General features: G+C 38.0%; 1 protein-coding gene across 2 annotated transcripts; it reads left to right on the top strand.

Moving 5' to 3' along the window:
• The first annotated feature begins 14,478 nt into the window (after window positions 1-14,478).
• LOC104106711 (photosystem II stability/assembly factor HCF136, chloroplastic) lies at window positions 14,479-21,923 on the top strand. 2 transcript variants are annotated; one of them, XM_009615316.4, is made up of 9 exons: window positions 14,479-14,927; window positions 15,685-15,920; window positions 18,584-18,714; window positions 19,340-19,472; window positions 19,661-19,783; window positions 20,742-20,816; window positions 21,296-21,411; window positions 21,528-21,612; window positions 21,689-21,923. In XM_009615316.4, the coding sequence occupies exons 1-8, from the start codon at window positions 14,609-14,611 to the stop codon at window positions 21,592-21,594; spliced, it is 1,200 nt and encodes a 399-aa protein (XP_009613611.1). In that variant the 5' UTR covers window positions 14,479-14,608; the 3' UTR covers window positions 21,595-21,612; window positions 21,689-21,923. The 2 variants fall into 2 exon arrangements, with proteins under 2 accessions (XP_009613611.1, XP_009613612.1); XM_009615317.4 differs by having other exon boundaries at window positions 21,686-21,923.
• Window positions 21,924-22,192: the final 269 nt, after the last annotated feature.

The following is a 22,192-nucleotide window of genomic DNA, read 5'->3' as shown; positions in this document are numbered from 1 at the left end:
TCCATTCCGGAGTCGTCTACACAAAAGTCAAACTCCAATCAACTCTTTCAACTTAAGCTTCCAACTTTGGGACTAAGTGTCCCAATTCACTCCGAAACTCACTTGAAACCAAATCAACCACCCCGGCAAGTCACATAACCATAATATAACATAGAGGAGGAAATAAATAGGGAAACGGGGTTAAAATACTCAAAACGAATGGCCGGGTCGTTACAGCTATATATACCACAAACAAGCAGTCCATAAACAAGTCACAATCAACCATTCAACACCCTAGGAGCCATCTCACTCGAATTTTTACACAAAGCCTAAACATAACCGCATCGTGAGTGCAATTAGTCAACAACCTCACAACTCGCTGTAGCATAGGAGAGTAACTCATGGGACACATCAGACCACGAATAAGATCAACACTAATTGATGATACCACCCTCAACATTAGCTGTGCTGAGTAAACAAATCCGACCTGATATAGAATACACATTCTCATTAGGCCTACCAATGGCCTTCAAATCAATTCTGATCCTCTTGAAATATGTAGATAGCCTCCGAAAATCCCACAATAGCAAGTCTATAGCACGTACCATCAGTCGCTAATCTCTTAACATACCTTCACCGTCCGCAAGCATGAAACAAGCTACCTTTGATAATCCTCTTAGTCTTCAGATCCTTAGAATATTATAATCTCTATATCTGATCCCAATACACTACTCAAATGACTAACACATTCATCACTCACGGTCATCCTATGAGAAATACTTCCATAATTCTTTCGTGCCACATAGAAAAATCTGAACATCAGCGGTCGATCAACCAGGTGATTACCATAATGCCAGTCAGGCATTTGCAAGTCGAAGCACAGTGCGCCTTCTGGAGTGCGCACCCTTCTTATGCTATCAAGAACTCGTCACCCATCCAGGAGAAAAATCATAATGTGCAACATATTCCTTATGCCGGTAGCAGACATTCAGCTCAAGCCGTGGTCGACACTATTAAGAACTCTTCGAAACCTATATGCACATAACCAAGCCATCATAAGTGAATTTCCCCAACTCAACCAAGTCAGGCAAGCCACCAAACCCAAGAGTATTGCAACAAAACACTGGTAAAGCATCACAACACCAAAGGAACTAGTAATCTTTATTATTATGCTGACCCAACACCACCAAGCTGACCCATTTCTTTTAATCATCCTTGACTTGACTTCAAGTTAACACTTCTTCTTGTCGGTACATAATGATCCTAAACCAAAGCTCACTGCGAGAGATCCTACCACGAACCATGTCGTCCGGAAGACCATAAACCGTTGTATTTTCTCTAACGCACTTAATAATGCCGCAACCGAGATACCCACTCTAAAGAGACCTTTTGTGAATCTGAAGTTATTTCTCTAACTTCACTTATACTGAAATGTAAAATTAATAATGCTGCAGAAATACCGCAAGTCTCAACACTATCCCATGCAAATCTCAGATCTTAGCCATATATAATTCTGGGGAACCCTCCAATACCATATATATACCTCAGACCAAAACTAATATAACACATGATCATACAATCTGATCATCGATAGCAGACTCCCTCACTTGGCGCGAAGCCATAGGACATAACATTCGATGATCCACAATACCAACCTTCATAAGATCGTATAGCACCAATCATAAGATACCTCAACTTATCTACTAAGTGCATATCCATCCTCGTGACAGTCAAGCATGCTTCCTCAAGTGCTTTGAATGATAATATGTGTTCCACTGAATAGAAGTCTCATACAGAACACATAACCTCTAATGCCACCGACTAACCTCAAATCAAACTTCTCCCATGACCCTACAACAATCACCACAACTAGGCAATCAATTATATTCTTCCAAGCTCGTACTCACCGACCAGATACCAAAAACCAATGCATCCCACATGTGAACAACTAAAACATCTACCAACACATCCACATCCTCAGTCTGGACAACACCTCGAGACAATGATCGAGCATCTATAGCCCCCTCGTAGCCCATCCGTAGCATCGCAAAACGTCGGTGCATAGCTGATACCGAGTGCGCAACATCATATAGGAGTGGAGGTAAAAAAATATGAGATATACGCTTCAAGTTGAATCATATAGCTAATATTGCCATAGCCTCTTGAAGATAAGTACATACGTCTCCGTACTGATACGCAAGACTCTACTAAACTTGTTTATGACTCGTAGCACCTATGAACCTAAAGCTCTAATACCAACTTGTCACGACCCAAAAATCCCACCCTAGGAAATCATGATGGCACCTACTTTCCTAGACTAGGTAATCCTAACACATAAAGAGTTGTCACACCCCGAACTCAGGGAGCGCGACTAGCGCTCAACTGAGTAAACCTAGTCGAGCAAGCCTAATTTACATTAACCTCTCATAATTACTCATGCATGATTTACCATAACACAATTAGATCTTGACTTTCATATTGAATATATTTGGCTCAATGGCCCATAAATTCTTTCTCACGATGGTTACACAGCTTTGTAAATAGCTGTAATTATTGTGAACACAAAATACATGACAAAACTCAAATCTTTAATTACATGACCTACAGTGTACATGGAGCTTCTATGACAATAGATACCTAAACACATAAAATGAACTAGACCCAAACACCCACTAGAACTATAGTGGGCTCACCATAAGCTGAGTAGTGAAGAAGATCCCTATCAAAGATCCATATCATCTTGTAGAAGTATACCTGCATCCATTAAAATATGCAGCGCCCCTGGCAAAAGGGACGTGAGTACATGTGGAATAGTACTCGTATGTAAGGCAGTCAAAACAACGTATGAAAATATGCTAACTCAAACAAGAGGCAAATAAAGTACACCCAGAAACTACGAAACATCCCATAGAATCACATGTCAAGTCTTATTATACTTGCATCATTCTAAACTTCTTTTAGGATCAACTGAGCCATATGAACTATACGTGGAATACATATTAAAATGTAATTGTAACAACATGTACAAACAAGGCCAATGACAGTGGCACCTTCCTCCCTTATTTTAAACATATATATTTCATAGACCATCCTTAGTGTTCACATATCATATTATACACCTATGCGTCTCATAGACCGTTCACAGTATCACTTATACAATACACCTATTCAAGGGCTTGGAAATACAATATAAATATGATGAATCATGGTAACAATAAAAGGGCTTAGATAGCCATCAACGTTGAGCCAATTTACTAAGAGCTTCCATTAATCATTTATTGATATTAAGTCGGGGACCCTCTATAACCACCTTCACACAAAGTGGCCCTACCGCCTCACCCCAACATATGCGGGTGGAGGTGCATCACGATACCACAATCTCTAACAAAATTGAACAAAAATTAGGAAGATATTCATGGTTTCAGTTCATTTGAGCATTTTATCAAATACTAGGTGTCTAAATTTGTCTACAAGGTTCTTCTACAAGATTTTCTTCATTCCACAACCCAATCTTTACTTATTTAAGCTCAACAATATTCCCACAAACCTTATTGGTGTATGCATGTATAAATAATACTCTCATACCCAAGAATCATACTCCTAATCAACCATTTTCTTACCCATATTCGAAATTAAAAATTAGGGTATGGAACCTCACCTCTTAGATGAAGAACTTGTGAGATTTCCTTGTTGGATTTCAAGGCTTGAACAAGATTTTGATGAACAAAACACTTTATCTACTTCCTCTCTCTAGAACACTCTCACTTCTCTCTAAAATATCAGGTTTTAGCTCAAGAAATGACTTAACCTATATGTCTACCCAGCCTTAGGGTTATTTAATGGGCTCCTACGTGCGTGGCCGTGCACCTAGGCAAGTTTCCGCGCATCTGGCCGCCCACACAAGGCAGAAACCCCCAAAATATGCGCGGCCGCACATCTGGCCGCCCATATGACATAGGTTTAGTAAAATGGCCATAACTGTCTATAGAAATATCCAAATGACGAACGGTTTGATGTGTTTGAAACTAGACTCAAAGGGCTTTTATTTGATATATAGATCACCACCTAAGGCATTATATTGAGGGAGTTCTATTCATTTGAAGTAGGGTCTTATGCCAATTGAAGTATCCTTTCCACTTAATGTATCTAACTTGTTCCACACAAGTTCTTGCCATTCACAAAACTCCTTAGTATGTTCCAACACACCTTAAATATACATTATCAATTCAAAATGATGTGGCTCTATCCCATAGGTCTCCTTTAATACTCAAATATGTTATTCCCAAATACCGTTGGCGCACTTTAAAATTTTAAATCATTAGGAAATTTTAACGTGCCCTTACATTCTCCCCCGCTTAGGATCATTCGTCCTCAAATGAGGGTTAGAGTCTTCCATAGACGCCTAATGTGACTTAAATCTGTATCTACACACCAAAAGCTCCAAAATTTGGCTAACTCCCCAAGTTTTCAGAAATTTCGCCAGAGTCTCCCCTGTAATTGGGGCCTATCCACCTTCCAGAGAATCTCAAAAATCAATCCTAAACAACATATAGATAACACCACATTGCACTATATACATGAAAACAACAACCATGACTCTCGAGACCAACTCTATGACCTTGCTTACCTTGGTTGTATCCTTGACTTTTCCTTCTTCCATTACGAGGACAATTGGGCACCTCACACATTATGCCTGTTATGTGCATCATTCCTTTAATCCTTTGGCCTTTCTCATTCGTAGCATGATATGAAAACATTCCTTGATATTAACAAGGGAACTCCGAGACTAACTCGGAACCTTAACGCATGATCGGGGATAGAAGAGGAGAAATATTTCCTAAATGTCGTTGTAGCCTCACTATTATAAGTGTGGCCGGTAACACACCGATAAGAGGGATTCTATTGACATAGCTCCATAACACCTTAAGACTCTTAAACCATGCTCTGATACCAAATTTATCACGCCCCAAACTCAGGGAGCGTGACCGGCACTCAACCGAGTAAACCCAGTCGAGCAAGCCTAATTTACATTAACCTCTCATCATTACTCATGCATGATTTACCATAATATAATTAGATCTTGACTTTCATATTGAATATATTTGGTTCAACGGCCCATAAATTCTTTCTCATGATGGTTATACAGCTTTGTAAATAGCTGTAATTACTGTGAACACAAAATACATGACAAAACTCAAATCTTTAATTACATGACCTACATTGTACATGGAGCTTCTATGACAATAGATACCTAAACACATAAAAATAAATAGACCCAAACACCCACTAGAACTGTAGCGGTCTAACCATAAACTGAGTAGTGAAGAAGATCATCCCTATCAAAGATCTATATCATCCTGTAGAAGTATACCTGCATCCATTAAAAGATGCAGCGCCCCTGGCAAAAGAGACGTGAGTACATGTGGAATAGTACTCGTATGTAAGGCAGTCAAAACAATATATGAAAATACGGTAACTCAAATAAGAGGCAAATAAAGTACACACAGAAACTACGAAACATCTCATAGAATCACATGTCAAGTCTTATTATACTTGCATCATTCTAAACTTCTTTTAGGATCAACTGAGCCATATGAACTATACGTGGAATATATAATAAAATGTAATTGTAACAACATATACAAACAAGGCCAATGACAGTGGCACCTTCCTCCCTTATTTTACACATATACATTTCATAGACCATCCTTAGTGTTCACATATCATATTATACACATATGTGTCTCATATATTGTTCACAGTATCACCTATACAATACACCTATTCAAGGGCTTGGAAATACAACATGAATTTGATGAATCATGGTAACAATAAAAGGGCTTAGATACCCATCAACGTCGAGCCAATTTACTAAGAGCTTCCATTAATCATTTATAGTTATTAAGTCGGGGATCCTCTATAACCACCTTCAAAAAAAGTGGCCCTACCACCTCACCCCAACATATGCGGGTGGAGGTGTATCACGATACTACAATCTCTACACAAAACGGCCCTGCTGGCTCACCCCAATATATGAGGGTGGAGGTGTATCACAATAATACAATCCCTACACAAAACGGCACTGCTGCCTAACCCCAATATATGCGGGTGGAGGTGTATCACAATACCACAATCCTTACACAAAGCGGCCCTGCCATCTCACCCCAACATATGCGGGTGGAGGTGTATCACAATCCCTACACAAAGCGATCCTGCCGCCTCACCCCAATATATGCGGGTGGAGGTGTATCAAAATACCAAAATCCTTACATAAAGCGGCCCTGCCACCTCACCCCAACATATGCGGGTGGAGGTGTATCACAATACCACAATCCCTACACAAAGCGGTCCTTCCACCTCACCCCAATATATACGGGTGGAGGTGTATCACAATACCACAATCCATACACAAAGTGGTCTTGCCGCCTCACCCTAATATATGCGGGTGGAGTTGTATCACAATACCACAATCTCTACACAAAGCGGTCCTGCCGCCTCACCCCAATATATGCGGGTGGAGGTGTATCACAATACCACAATCCCTATACAAAGCGGTCCTGCCACCTCACCCCAATATATGGGGGTAGAGGTGTATCACAATACCACAATCCCTACACAAAGCAGCCCTGCCGCCTCACCCGAACATATGCGGGTAGAGGTATATCACAATACCACAATCCCTTCACAAAGCGGTCCTACCGCCTTACCCTAACATATGCGGGTGGAGGTGTATCACAATACCATAATCCCTACACAAAGCGGTTCTGCCGCCTCACCCCAATATATGTAGGTGGAGGTGTATCACAATACCACAAGCCCTACACAAAGTGGTCCTGCCGCCTCACCCCAATATATGCAGGTGGAGGTGTAATACCAATTACAATACCATATATAAACTCAAAGCGACATAATTTGTCATTACATTTAAGGTCGTAATTTCTCATATCATTGGAATACTTCATGTTCATGCTCATCATGGAGAAACACAAGTCATTACATTAGCACATGCATGGTAAATCAATAAGTCGATTTCTATGGCACATGGGCCCAATTTCTTTTCTTAAGGTTCATCATCATTTAGCATAAAACATCTCCCTTTCATGTCGTTATTCACTCATTTGAAATCTTGAGATCATTAGCTAGGTTCATGACTCTGGGGGACTTAACAATCGAAGTCATTTACATACATTATTTCAGAAGCATACAACTATAGTTGAAACCATTGGGGCATACAACACCTCATAATTCTCATTTAGGCAACGGTCATATTTCATGTTCATATACTAGCACTTACTTGTACTTGAGATGGGTGGTCACATGAAATTAAGAACATTTAAAACATTTAGGAACACCATAGCCACTCTTTATGAGGGCGTAAGGCTTATAGCACATTGGAAACATAAGTATGAATATGTTCATCTCATAACCTTTCACACCATATATCACTTCATTAGTACTTTCAACAACTTACAACATCATTATTTCATTAGCTCCCTTGGCCATACATATTATTCTTCATTCAAGGCACTGTGGCCGTATATCATATTCCACACTTTCATTTCTTTACTTTCAAGGATTATCATCACAAACATCATCATATAGAATACTCTTGAAATACATTTCCCCAAAAAGGGCAATACACAATCTCAACTCATGATTATGTAAGAACTCAAAACATATTAGAAATACCTACCAAGCATAGCATTAGTTAGAACAACCACATTTGGACCGGACTTGAGTACATAAGCTTTTGGATTATTCTATTTTCGGAGTCAATTTGGAATAGTTGAATCAAGGCTCATTTCATAATATTTCACACTTTATTTCATTTCATTGGCGCTATTGGCCACAAGTATAGCTTTCATTCTTGGCATGGTGTTCACACTTTATATCCCCAACTCACCACTTCACACTTTATATCTTCAACTCACTACTTCACACTTTATATCCCCAACTCACTACTTTTACTTTCAAGCATCTATATAGATTACCGATAACAAGGAATCCCTAATCACGACTTTTAGTACACCTATGAGCAATTAAGAGTCTTATGCATATTGAGACTTCTTACACAATTTGGCACAATAGCCTTCACTTGAAACACTACTTGGAGTCATAACATTTTTATACCCAACTCATGCTTTGAACACATTCCCAAAGGATAACATCAAATGATAAGAGCATCAGAAATACATTTTGAACATATACCTTTCAACACAAAGCTTATTCGGAATAGTTAATTCATAATGAACAATTCGAGACCTGCACAAATTACACGAACATCGTGGGATTTAATTCTAAGAGAAGAGTTTAGCCAACATACCTCGCTTTGAGCTTTTCTTTAATTACTACAACATTCCGGAAATTCTAGCAATCCCAATCTATTTTGAGACATAACAAAATTGAACAAAAATTAGGAAGATATTCATGGTTTCAGCTCATTTGAGCATTTTATCAAACACTAGGTGTCCAAATTTGTCTACAAGGTTCTTCTATAATATTTTCTTCATTCCACAACTCAATCTTTACTTATTTAAGCTAATCAATCTTCTCACAAACCTTATTGGTGTATGCATGTATAAATAATACTCTCATACCCAAGAATCATACTCCTAATCAACCATTTTTCTACCCAAATTCGAAATTGAAAATTAGGGTATGGAACCTTACTTCTTAGATGAAGAACTTGTGAGATTTCCTTGTTGGATTTCAAGGCTTGAACAAGATCTTGATGAACAAAATACTTCATCTACTTCCTCTCTCTAGAACACTCTCACTTCTCTCTAAAATATCAGGTTTTAGCTCAAGAAATAACTTAACCCATCTATCTACCCAGCCTTGGGGTTATTTAATGGGCTTCTACGTGCGCAGCCGCACACCTGGGCAAGTGGCCGTGCATCTGGTCGCCCACACAAGGCAGAAACTCCCAAATATGCGCGGCTGCACATCTGGGCGCGTATATGACATAGGTCCAGTAAAATGGCCATAACTTTTTGTTGAAATATCCAAATGACAAACGGTTTGATGCATTGGAAACTAGATTCAAAGGGATTTAATTTTATATCTAGATAACAACCTAAGTAATTATATTTAGGGAGTCCTATTCATTTGAAATTGGGTCTTGTGCCAATTGAAATATCCTTTCCATTTAAATTATCCAACTTGTTCCACACAAGTTCTTGCCATTCACAAAACTCCTTAGTATGTTACAACATACCTTAAACATACATTATCAATTCAAAATGATGTGGCTCTATCCCATAGGCCTCCTTTAATAATCAAATACATTATTCCCAAATACCGTTGGCGCACTTTAAAATTTTAAATCATTAAAAAATTTTAACGGGGCCTTACATGATTGTGCACCGAAACGGAGAGAATATTTTGTAATTGTTCTTGGTTGTTATGCTCCATTACTGTGTTGTGTTAAGAGGTTGTGATGTGAAGTTATTATGGGGCCCTCTGTTATCCATTTCTTTTATTCTTTTCGTTATGTAATAATTCATTTTTCTGCATGTTATTGTTTTTGCGCTCAATACTCGTACAAGTTTACAGTGAGTATCTTGTCATAGCCTCGTCACTACTTCATCGAGGTTAGGCTCGATACTTACTGAGTACATGGAATCGGTTGTACTCATACTACTCTTCTATACTTCTTTTGCAGATGCCGGTGTTGGTCCCAACGGCATTCAAAAGTGATTGCTCGGACCCGTTTTCTTCCAGGACACTTGAGGTAGTTCTTCTTGGCGATCGCAGACCCCGGTGTCCCCTTCCTATCCTTTTATTTTTGTAAAATTCCACTAGGCACATTGCCTAGGACTGGTTTTTATATATAATCAAAAGAAGTACAATAAAGGAGGGGGCATAGACCTTACCTCCATGAGAAAAATGGGTAACCAATTAGTTGTCCAAACATGACAACCAAAAGGATACTGTAAACTATTTGAAGTTAGACCTATTTTAAAAAACCAATTATCTATGAACTTTTGATATACAATTGGATATACAAAAACCAAAGTAAAAGTCTAGGTCAATTATACATTGTAAGTCTAGGTCAGTTATGCATGTAAGCTGGAGGTACACTTTTCATATACGTAAATACCTACATCTAGACTGAAAGTTGCTCCTCCCTATGAAATGTGACAAATAACAGATGAACTTAGTGTGAGCTATCCAGTATGACAAGTATATTATCTTCAATCCAGCTTTAGCTATTCTAATTAAAACCATGTTGAAGATAATAATGTCTGGAGCCATGGGAAAAGGGGGTGTCTCTGGCTGATATGGATGACAAAGGTGGTGAAGTAATAACTGTGGTGATGTGGTAGACTTCTTGCAATGTGTGAGAGTAAACTCCTTCTCCGGCAGGAAGATGGCACAGAATCCTTGCTCTATAAGGGAAGATCCCATTACAAAACATAGGATAACTAGGTTTGTTCCCCTATATGTGTCCAATTGTTTGCTTGATCCTACTTTTGATGATGTGGTGATGAGTGTATGTTGTGAGATTGAGTGTTTGTCCCCTTTCTATCTTTATCTACTATTTATTGTACCAGATAGCATTATATTTTTCATTTCAGACTAGTACTTAGTATTATTAGTGGTTGATGTACTTGTGGCACCAGATTATGGGGATAATTTAGACAGCAATGGTTGTACATCAATTATGTGTTATGCTATTTCACTCTTTTCTTGTTATTAATATGTCTGTAGTGGTTAAACTGTTGGAATTAAAAGCAAGAGAAGGTAAAAATAAAGAGAAGGGAAAACGACTGCACTAACAAGTATGTAAAGAAATACAGATTTTATGTGCTTAAAATATATAAAACACAAATATTCTGCTTTTTCTTCTCTAGGGTCCTGATAATTCAGATTTGTGCCATGTAAGGGCCCATTAAAGTGACTCCTAGATATCTAATTAAGGGCAAAAGAATCTTATCTATTTCATCGTAACCAATGGCGGTTGTGGACAGTAATCTATAGCGGTTGTGGAATACTTAATGATTCTTCTTCATAAACAAACGAGCAAATTAAAAGTAACTTGAGAGCTTGTTGAATACTTTTTGAAATCAAAAGCAAGAGAAGGTAAAAATAAAGAGAAGGACAAATGACTGGACTAAAAAGTGTGCAAAGAAATAAAGATGTTATGTACTTAAAATATATAAAACACAAATATTCTGCTTTTTCTTCTCTAGGGTTCTGATATTTCGAATTTGTGCCATGTAAAGACCCATTAAAGTGATTCTTAGATTTTTAATTAAGGGTTAAGGAATCTTATCTATTTCATCTTAATCAATGGCGGCTGTGAACAGTAATGTATAGCGGTTGTGGAATACGTTTTGGTTCTTCTTCATAAACAAACAAGCAAACTGAAATAACTTGAGAGCTTGTTGAATACTTTTTGAAATCAAAAGCAAGAGAAGATAATAATAAAGAGAAGGAAAAACGACTTGACTAAAAAGTGTGCGAAGATATAAAGATTTTATGTGCTTAAAATATATAAAACACAAATATTCTGCTTTTTCTTCTCTAGGGCCCTGATAATTCGGATTTGTGCCATGTAAGGGCCCATTAAAGTGATTCCTAGATCTAATTAAGGGTGGAAGAATCTTATCTATTTCATTGTAACCACTGGCGATTGTGGACAGTAATCTATAGCGGTTAGGGAATACTTTCTAGTTTCTCTTCATAAACAAACGAGCAAATTAAAAGTAACTTGAGAGCTTGTTAAATACTTTTTGGAATCAAAAGAAAGAGAAGGAAAAACCACTTGACTAAAAAGTGTGCAAAGAAATAAAGATTTTATGTGCTTAAAATAAATATAATACGAATATTTTGTTTTTCCTTCTCTAGGCCCTTGTTAATTCGGATTTGTGCCATGTAAGGGCCCATTTAATATAAGACCCCATAAAATTTCACCTAAAATACGAGGTTCCGTGGTGGCGAGATAGGCTAATATGTTTGGTGAGTTAAAGGAAAATATTGGCTGAAAAAAATATTTCTGCGGCCCACTATGCAACCGCAGAATGGCCGCAGAGTGAAGCAGAAACTTGAGCAAAATTTGTGGGCCATTATACGGTCCATTATGCGGCCGCAGAATTACTTTGCGGGCCGCAGATTGCATCGCAGGATCGACATGAGGAATTCCAGGAGAAGATTCTGCGGTCCGCTTTGCGATCGCAGAATCGATATGCGGACCGCAGAACGGCTGCATACCCAAGCAGCGGTGCCCAATTTCGGAATGCCATTTCACGGACCATTTCGCGTACCGCAGAAGCATTATGCGGTCGCATATACGACGACAGATTTTCTTTTTGGAGCTTCATTTTTTTGGGTTTTATAACCCGATCCCATTTCGTTATATAGACTCTATGGACCATTTCTTAAGTAAGAACCTGACATTTTGAGAGTGAAAAAGTGCTCTAGAGAGGGAGAGAGTTCCTCAACCAATTGTTCCACAATTCTTACTCAAATCTTGGAAGATTAACAAGGAAAACACACTAGGTTTTCATCCTAGAGGTAAGATTCTTCACCATAACCCTCAATTTCAAAATTTAACTAAAAATAGGTAATTAGTAAGGCAATTCTTGGGTATGGGAGTTGTCTCTCTTGCATTCATGTGTTATCTAGGGGTGTAGGAAGATTATTGGGCTAAAAATGATAGATAACGGGTGAATGATGGAATTCACCATAGTAGGGACTTGAAACCTTAATGCACACCTAGTGTTTGATAAAGCGCTCAAATGAGATGCAACCGTGATCATTTTCCTAATTTTTGGTTTAATTTATTATATTTCTGAAATAGATCGAAGTTGCTAAGATTTCCGGAATATTTTAGAGTTTAAGGAAGCTCAAGTGAGGTATGTTGACTAAATTCTTCCATTAGAATTGAACCCCACAATGTCATTGTAAGTCCCAAGTTACTCATTATGAATCGATTATTTCGAATAAACTTTGTGTCAAAAGACTTTTGTGTTCAATATGTATTCTCAATGCTCTTGTTAAGTTGTACTACTATTTGGTAATGTGTTCAAAGTATTGGTTGCCTAGCTAAATGCTATGGCCTCAAGTTGCGTTTCAAACGATAACTAATGCCAATTGTGTAAGAAATCTCAATGCACTTAAAACTCTTGTTTTCTCACATGTATGCTTAGTGTCTTGAACGTAAATGCCTTATTGTTGAATATCTATGATGATGGTTGAAAGTGAAAAGGTGAGCACGAAATATAAAATGTGAAATACGGCCAACACGCCACACAAAAAGGGGATATTACAATTGTGACCACTAGTGCCAATGAAATAAAAAGATGTGAAAGAGGTATGAAATGGGATGATTGAAAGAAAATGATGATGTCTCGAATAAGACGGTCTAGTCGATGGGGTCGCGATCGGACGCCATGCCGCACACATGGTGGTGATTATGTTGGAAATTGAAATTGAAATTGTGATTGCGGTTGATGTCTTATATGAGACGGCCTAGCCGATCGGGGCGTGATCAGATGCCATGCCGCACACATGGTGGTAACTGTGTTAGAAATTGTAATCGAAATTTTAAACGGTGGCATATCGGTACTAAAGGTCTCCCAATTTAAAATATGGAAATCACTTGAAACCTTGTCCTGTTCCTAACTTGACGTTTTGGGTATTGTTTGAGACTCCCGTTGATTTTATGATTGTTCATTCTTGTTTTATCATTCGTTCTATTGAGAGGGTACTTAGTCATTCATACTAGTACTATTCCACATGTACTAACGCCCCTTTTGTCGGGGGCGCTGCATCTTAAATGGATGCAGGTGGTTCCATAGTAGGCGGCTTTGATCGTTGATAGCGGTACACCCTCTCCCAGCTGACTTGGTGAGCCCCACCTCATTCGGGGTCGTATATCTTTTGTCCTTATGTATTATGTTTTGAGGTACAGCCGGGGCCTTGTTGCCGACACTATCATCGTACTCTTTTGTATCTATTAGAGGCTCCGTAGACATTGTGTGGGTGGTATATCGGTGTTGAGAAAGTCAAACTAGTAATTTTGGTAATTGCATCACACGTTCCACATCAAACTATGAAAGTGTATGTATTTTGAAACTTATAGATGATGAAACTGCTGATAATGAATTGGCGTTGTTGTTCACATGAATCTCCTCACTGTCTAATTAATGAAATAGATCTTCTCTTTATTCATGAGTGAGTTCGGGTAGAAGGTACTGTACAGGCTTGCTCGGCCGGGTTATCTCGGTTGAGCGCCGGTCGCGCTCCCCGAGGTCGGGGCGTGACATTTAAGTGATTCATTGATCTCTAATTAAGGGCGGAAGAATCTTTATCTATTTCATCATGACCAATACATCTCTCAAATGCTAAGCTAGCTGCCTACGATCTGAGCTACATCCCCAGTTTATCTATTAGTTCATTATTTAGATTAAAAATAGCTTATTTATAGAAGAAGAATATTCCTAGCTGTTGAGGAGAAGGGCTTAGATAACGAATTCATGACCACTCGTAATGTTTAGGGGATACGTATGCTTCAAACCTCCCGCGAAGCTGTTAGGAAAAAGCAACAGCAACAGTAACTCTCTTTCTTTCATTTCATTCATTCCATTCGGATAAGAGTGAGAGCACCAAACATAACAAAACAATGGCATGTTCTTGCTGGAACTCCATTTTCACTCCTCTCAAACCTACTTATAACACCATTTCTTCTGCTGCTGCTTCGCCTCATCACCATCAGCTTCCTCGGTTGGTACCAAGAGCATCATCTAGTATTAATCGCAGGCAGTTAATCGCTGAGACTGCTGCTGCCATTGCACTACCGCCATTGCTCGGAGCCGGAATCTCACCTATCCCTGCTAAAGCTGACGAGGTGCCTCTCTCTGAATGGGAAAGAGTTTATCTTCCTATTGACCCTGGTGTCGTCCTTCTCGACATTGCCTTCGTTCCCGATGACCCCACTCACGGTTTGTGTTATTCATTCTCTTCCATAACTGCTCTCAATGCTGCATTGAGTTTATCAATTTTTACTTAATTGAATAGAGTGTGTTTGGTATGGAGGAAACAGCAAAATGTTTTAACTTGCAAGCATTCTTTCTTCAAATCTTTAGTTGGGTGTACAAATAGGTTGTTTGGTGTGGGAACGGAGTCCTATATTGGATGTTGCTAAGAAATGAGGCTTGGACAAGCTTAGCCCTACAAATTGGTATCAGAGGAAAGAGTATGTAGATGTCTGACAGTAGCTCTCAAATTAAGAACAATAAGAGATCTTTAAAAATTACTTTAAATTTGACCTAGAATGTGGTGGTTGTAAGTTAAAGAATTGTGCTTAAATTAGCTAATTGATGGTGGGAAGTTCTAATCATTCTTTTTGAAGATAGACGAATACTCAAAAACCTTAGGATCTAATGCATTATGTTTGAGAATTGTACTAATTTAGTCAAACAGTGATGGCAAATCTCTATGCATCGTTGATAGCCTCATGGCAGTGTTCATTGAGTTTAATGTTTGTACTTAATTTCATTTAAAAGTGATGAGATACCATCATGCACAGCCTCGTGGTGTTGTGCTTTATGTTTAAGAATTTTTTTCTTAGTTTAGTTGAACAATGATGGGATATCGTCCTTTGTGATATTTGTTTACTTCAATGCCGTGTGTTTTGTGCATTGAGTTAAAGATTTGTGTTTATTATTGGAACAATTGTGGAAAATCATGCTTTGGCAGGTTTTCTACTGGGGACCAGGCAAACTATTTTGGAAACAAAGGATGGAGGAACTACTTGGGCATCAAGATCTATAGCTTCTGCCGAAGAGGAAGATTTCAATTATAGGTTTAATTCTATCAGTTTCAAAGGCAAGGAAGGGTGGATTATTGGAAAACCAGCAATCTTGTTGTATACTTCCGATGCTGGTGAAACCTGGCAGCGGATACCCTTGAGTTCTCAACTTCCTGGTGATATGGTAAGCATTATATTATTCAATTCTTCTTCGCACTTGTTCTGAAAATTGAGCTCATCTCTGACAACCCATTATACTTTATGGTAAATTTGATACTTTGGTAATTCAAAACCTTAAAAGAAAACTTTGTTTTGAATGGGGTCACTGTCTACATATGGTTTAGTGTTTCGATGTAAATATTTTGATGTTTGTGGAAAGTTTTTCGATTAAATATGGTTTGGTTGTAGTTTTAAGTTTTCCTCAAAAATTTCTCATACAAATTTGGTTGAGAACTTCCTTGAGGCACAACTTTTTGATCAAACTTTTTGTGAACATTCACGAAATTTCACAAAAAACTATCTAAATATTTTTTGTTTTGCACAAACTCTTTGTCAAAAATAATTCGGAAGAAAATTGTCCAATGACCGTATTTTTCATCCACATTCTTCTATATGAAGCACGAAGAGTAAGTAATATTTGTGAGAGCGATATGAAAATTACTAGCCATTTGGAGTTGTTGACAATCACTGGTTATCTTTCATGTAGTGACTTATATATGTCTAGTCGAGAAATAACTATGTTGCTGGATGTAAACTTAATTTAATGATGCAAGCAGGTTGCAAAAAGTAAAAAGTCAAGAGTGAATGAAAAAATTATCAAATTCTTAGAATTAAGACAACTCTGACTAGCAGGACACAGATGTAGAGTGGTGCCTTATACTGTTGGCATGACTTCCGTCAGAATGTTTGCAGGACCTTATTCTCAGTACACTCTGCTCTGGTGTGAGTGCCCCTATATATCAGTTTAGACTTCAAATGTATCATCTTAGTCTGTGCTGAAGCATTGGCACAGAATAGAACCTAGCAAGTTGTTTCTATGGGTTAAAAATGCCCTTTCTATCTGCCGCTTTGGCATCTGATTGCATCCTAGCTTATCAAGTTTAACGTTTACTCTTAGTCAAATGAATTATAAGACAAAATTAAGGACGGCATGCATTCATCTGAACTATCTGTTCTTTAATTTTATATAAGTTTTTATCTGTCTCCCTCCCTCTCTCTCCGTCCTCCACCCCCTTCCTTTGCGTGTTGCTTAAGAACTCCTTGCTAGCACTTCAACTATGGCAGAATATTGTCACTTTGCTTTATAAGAGTCAACTGCTGTTTGAAACTCTGTTCGGTAAGAGCTCGAGGCGCATTTTGTACTATTTACTTGAAAGACATACTGAAACTGAGGAATGATGCTTTGTTCCGAGGTCATTGTTACCCGAAACATGCTGCGCTGAAAAGGTGCAGGTGTTGATGTAACTTTTCACTTTCTATAGTTTCTTATAAGTGATTCTGAGTAAATTTCCAGAAACTAGAATAGTACCTTTCTTTACTCCTACCTTCAAATCGGAGCATGCCACAGAAGACATTCTTGTTTGCTAACGTAAATACCCTCTACACTGATCTCTTAATCTGTCTGTTTAGTAAAGCATTTCTCGAATTACACAACAAGGTGGCAAAATTGAATTAACAAAGGAAAATACAGAATCTTGTCTAACATTCCTGCTGTCCATCAGACTAGAGAACCATCATTTCTCCTCTCAACTCCCTCCCATGGGGCTGGGAAAATGGAAGTTAAGAAGCAAGAAAGAGATAACCTTTGCTTTATTGTCAGCTCACCGTTAATAATCGTGGTGTTACCAGTGACAACAAGGAAGGGAGGCCTAGATTTTTTGACTTGGAGGCTAGAAAGAAATGCTGGGCCAAAGCCGAGAAGGTTCCAGGTCGAGATCCTGAGAGGTGGAGAAAAGATGTAGCTGGCAACATTGTTGGCAAGCGATTCCACAGCTGCCTAGGTTGCCTTTGCTTATGATCACATCGTTCCCTTCTCTAAAGGTGGTGATTCTGTGTCAGAGAACTGTCAAATTCTTCAAACAAGGGTGAATAGATCTAAAGCAGACAAGGTTGCTATTGGCACAACACAGTTGAAAGGATATTCTTGTGACATCAACTTCAGTGATGAAGACCTTGACAAGATTGAGATGGCTGTTTATGGGGATATTAAGCGATCAGACAATCAATGTCGTGTTCCAACAATTGATGGAATAATGGGGAAATACAAGCCTAAGAAGCGCATTGCGAGCTGCAACTCCCAATAAATATAAAGCTTGCTTTTTAGGATCTGAGCACCCTCCACTTCCAACCAAGAGGTTGTGAGTTCGAGTCACCCCAAGAGCAAGGTGGGGAGTTCTTGGAGGGAGGGAGCTGAGGGTCTATCGGAAACAGCCTCTCTACCCAGGGTAGGGGTAAGGTCTGCGCACACACTACCCTCCCCATACCCCACTAGTGGGATTATACTGGGTTGTTGTTGTTGCTTTTTAGGATCTGAATATAAGCCATTAAATAAGATAGAAACTATGATAAGTAGTGATTTTGGTGGAATCTCCGCTTTCTATTTATGTTGATTTGGCATTGAGCTTAAAGAAAGAGAATTTATTAATGTGTATTGGTCTTATGTTGATTGTGCAGCATTCTTGCTCCTCTGTACCTTTTTTTTCTGGTAACTAATTCTTGTTCCTCTATACCTTTGTTTCAATAATGGCACTTTGACTCAACTTATATCTCAAGACACAGAATCCGACTATCTTTCTTCTGTTTGTTCTTGCTACTAATCTTAAGGAAAGAAATCATCTTGATATACAGGTTTATATCAAGGCAACTGGAGAAAAAAGTGCAGAAATGGTAACTGACGAAGGTGCAATATATGTTACATCGAACAAGGGATACAACTGGAAGGCTGCTATACAAGAAACTGTGTCCGCTACCCTTAATAGGTAATCTCTGAGAAGGTGAACTCCATAATTTTGAAATGCTTTATGTAGACATGTTTTTCTGGTTAGATGTGACGCATCAGGCTGGAGTGTAAAATCTTGATTTGAGGTCGATGTGCTACTTCTACAATAAAATGAGACAAACTCGACAAACAGATATATTTCAGTTTGAGGTTAATTAATGAAAAGAAAAAGAAAAACCAATAACTTAGTAACTAAAAAGGCGGGTTTTTCACTCTTTGTTTAGGTAATGTGTACTTGGTATAACCTATTATCTGGGTCACTCTTGAATGTTCTCTACTCTCAAGTTTTGCTTTCTACTTTTCTGGAAAATAGCTTAACTACTGATAGTTTACTGGTGGTGCTTTAACTGCTGATACTTCATTAAACTAGATGATGCTAGCCAAATGGTCTTTGACGAGCTAATTCCTATCTTTCGAGAAAAAGTTTTATGCTGTTGGATTTTGCACCTAATCAATTTAGATGCTGGCTTAGGTCATATGTGACGGCAAAAAATAATTAAGACCAGGGTTTATGATTAACTTACTTAAGACCAGGGTTTATGATTAACTAATTTTGGTCTCTTCTTTATAAGGTGAAATGACAGACATCCTTATTAAAATTGCAGAACAGTTTCTAGTGGCATTAGTGGTGCCAGTTACTATACAGGCACTTTCAGTACTGTTAATCGCTCTCCTGATGGACGTTATGTAGCAGTTTCAAGCCGTGGTAACTTCTATTTGACCTGGGAGCCAGGGCAGGTACGGTTTCTTTGACATGTACTGTTTTCATGTTTTTGTCAATTAACAAGCTAATTTGTCTTATGTAGCATCAATTGTGGCGCTGAAATTTCTTGCTTTTTTCTTTTTAAAAAAAAGGTATAATTCAATGTACAAAGAGATCGTATATTTTTATACATATAATTAATTGTATGTATACTACATTACAGGCGTACTGGCAACCGCATAACAGAGCTGTGGCTAGAAGAATCCAAAACATGGGCTGGAGGGCTGATGGTGGTCTTTGGCTACTTGTGCGTGGTGGAGGGCTATACCTCAGCAAGGGCACAGGGGTTAGTAAATTAAGATCCTAGCATGAAATAAATCTTTCTTGTTCGGATAGGATGAAGTGTAGCATGTCCTATTTGTGCACTCAATTCCCTTGGTATCTCGGTTGAAGCAATCAATTTCCTTAGAATCTTTTCAGAAGATGCTGTGTCCAATTTCTGTAAAAGGGGACTATTTTTAAGATCTTCCAATTTCTCCTAAGTTTACTTTGATATCAAACCTTGTATATTACCTAAATGTCTTATTTTAACTCTGGTTTTAATTGCTATAAGAAACAAATATCCATCTCCTGCAAGTTAATAAAAGAACCCATTATCTTACTCTAGAATGAATGATCCTTGATTGCAATTTTCTTTTCTATTTGAGCAAAGTACTTGAAGGTATTCTCAGGTCAACATAAATGTAACATGTCAAATCTGTATAGAGGACCTCTATGGGTAGAAGAGCAAGATATTCCATTCCACATCTAGCAAATTGGTCATAGTATCTATTGAGCTAAGTTGCTAGGAGCAGTACTCCTGGACGTATAATATCTTTTTATTAAAATAACTCTACCTATAAAATTAAAAAAAATAAAATAAAAAAACAGTTAACTGCATTTGGGAGACTGGTCAAGAATCCTAGTTAAGCACATGACATGAGGTTGACTGGATGAGGTTTCTGAGGCTAGATATAAAACTACCGCTTTCTATGCAATTAATCGGCAAAAATGGATTGAATGAAGGGCTCAAAGTCTCATAATGGCAGAGAATAGAGTGGTGTCTACTTGGGTTATTTGATAAACCCAAAATTGGTGGACGCACTTATGTCTTGGCAGATCATAAACTTACCATTTTATTACTTATACAGGTTATGGTCCTTTTACTTGGTTCTACAGTATGAGCTCTTGCTATCTGTAGCTACTATGGTTTCTTTTTCTTCTTTTGCCATATAATGAAGCTCAAAATTGTCCTTGATCTCCAGTTATCAGAGGACTTTGAAGAAGTTTCTGTACAAAGCCGTGGTTTTGGCATTCTTGATGTCGGCTACCGCTCACAGGTATATGCATGGTTGCCTTGAATCAAACATAATAGACTACATGAGTGAGTTTGGGGTGAATTCTTGATGATGAATCATTTATTGTTGCTGAAATTTAAATGCTCCCAAAAGGCACCATTCCCTGAAGATATCTTGAATCACCAGTTTCATTAATTTCTCCTGTTCGTTTGGGGGGAAGGGTTGTGATGCTATTTAGTCATTATAGTTCGCTCACTTACACGAGCTGAATTAGCAATTTAAGGAACACAGTTATGCATGTAATTATCAGGCTGCTAGTTTATTGTTGCAACAGAAATAAGATTCAAAGGATAATTCGCCATTCCAACTGATACTGCGTTAAATGAAAAGGTAGTAATTTCAGAATCATTTTTATAATAAGTAAGGCTCAATTGGGACTTAATTAGTTCCTACATTTTGTACTAGATCATTTTTCTGCTTTTCATGTATTGGGCGACCCAATTAATTTGTTTGGTACTCAGGATGAGGCATGGGCTGCTGGTGGAAGTGGGATTTTATTGAAGACCAAAAATGGCGGCAAGACATGGATTCGTGACAAAGCAGCTGATAATATTGCTGCGAATCTTTATTCGGTGAAGTAAGCTCCAAAGCTCTACAAGCTTTAATCTACTTGAGGATAAAGTTGTGGTCTGCTGTCTGTACATGTGATTATAAAATCTTATGTTCATGATATTGTGAAACAATGTTATGCAGGTTTATCAATGACAACCAGGGATTTGTACTGGGTAATGATGGTGTTTTACTCAAGTATCTTGGATAGATACAATGATAAAACAAGGTACAATGTGGTTCCAGAATACTAGTAATTATAATAAGGTCAAACAAATTATTCATCTGATGGTCTTGTGCAGCAGGTTAGTGAAGGAGCAATTTTGAAAGCAGATACTTGAAAATGAAGAACTGTAATTTGAACTTTATATATTCTTGTTTAATTCTTTGCTGATGATCACCATAACAAGGGGAAGTGTTCATAGGGCTTGGGGGTTTAGATTATCTTCTGAAAATATATTACATGATAACATTTTGAATTGGATTATGATATACTGTACTTGTCAAACAAATTAAACTTTGAGAATTTTGGCTTTACAATTGTTTAGATTACCTCGCGGATAATGCTTTCCTAATTACCTAATTCCAATAGGATGTCGGCTGTAAAATGTTTATGTAACTCTTTTCTGTTTTACAAAGAAGGATATATAACTTAATGAAACAATCTTGCTGGTTAGTTGAATATAAAATTAAACCAGCCTTTCATCTTGACAAACAATGTACATTTTGATTTTGCTAAAGAAGATTAATGTTTTACAAGATTACAAATATAAGGGTGTGCATGGTTTGAATTGCAGATCCACCAGGTT

Source organism: Nicotiana tomentosiformis, chromosome 4 (assembly GCF_000390325.3).
Source record: "Nicotiana tomentosiformis chromosome 4, ASM39032v3, whole genome shotgun sequence".
In the NCBI taxonomy this organism is placed as follows: domain Eukaryota; kingdom Viridiplantae; phylum Streptophyta; class Magnoliopsida; order Solanales; family Solanaceae; genus Nicotiana; species Nicotiana tomentosiformis.
The sequence above is the reverse complement of the archived record's forward strand: the minus strand, read 5'-3'. Positions and strand labels throughout refer to the sequence as shown.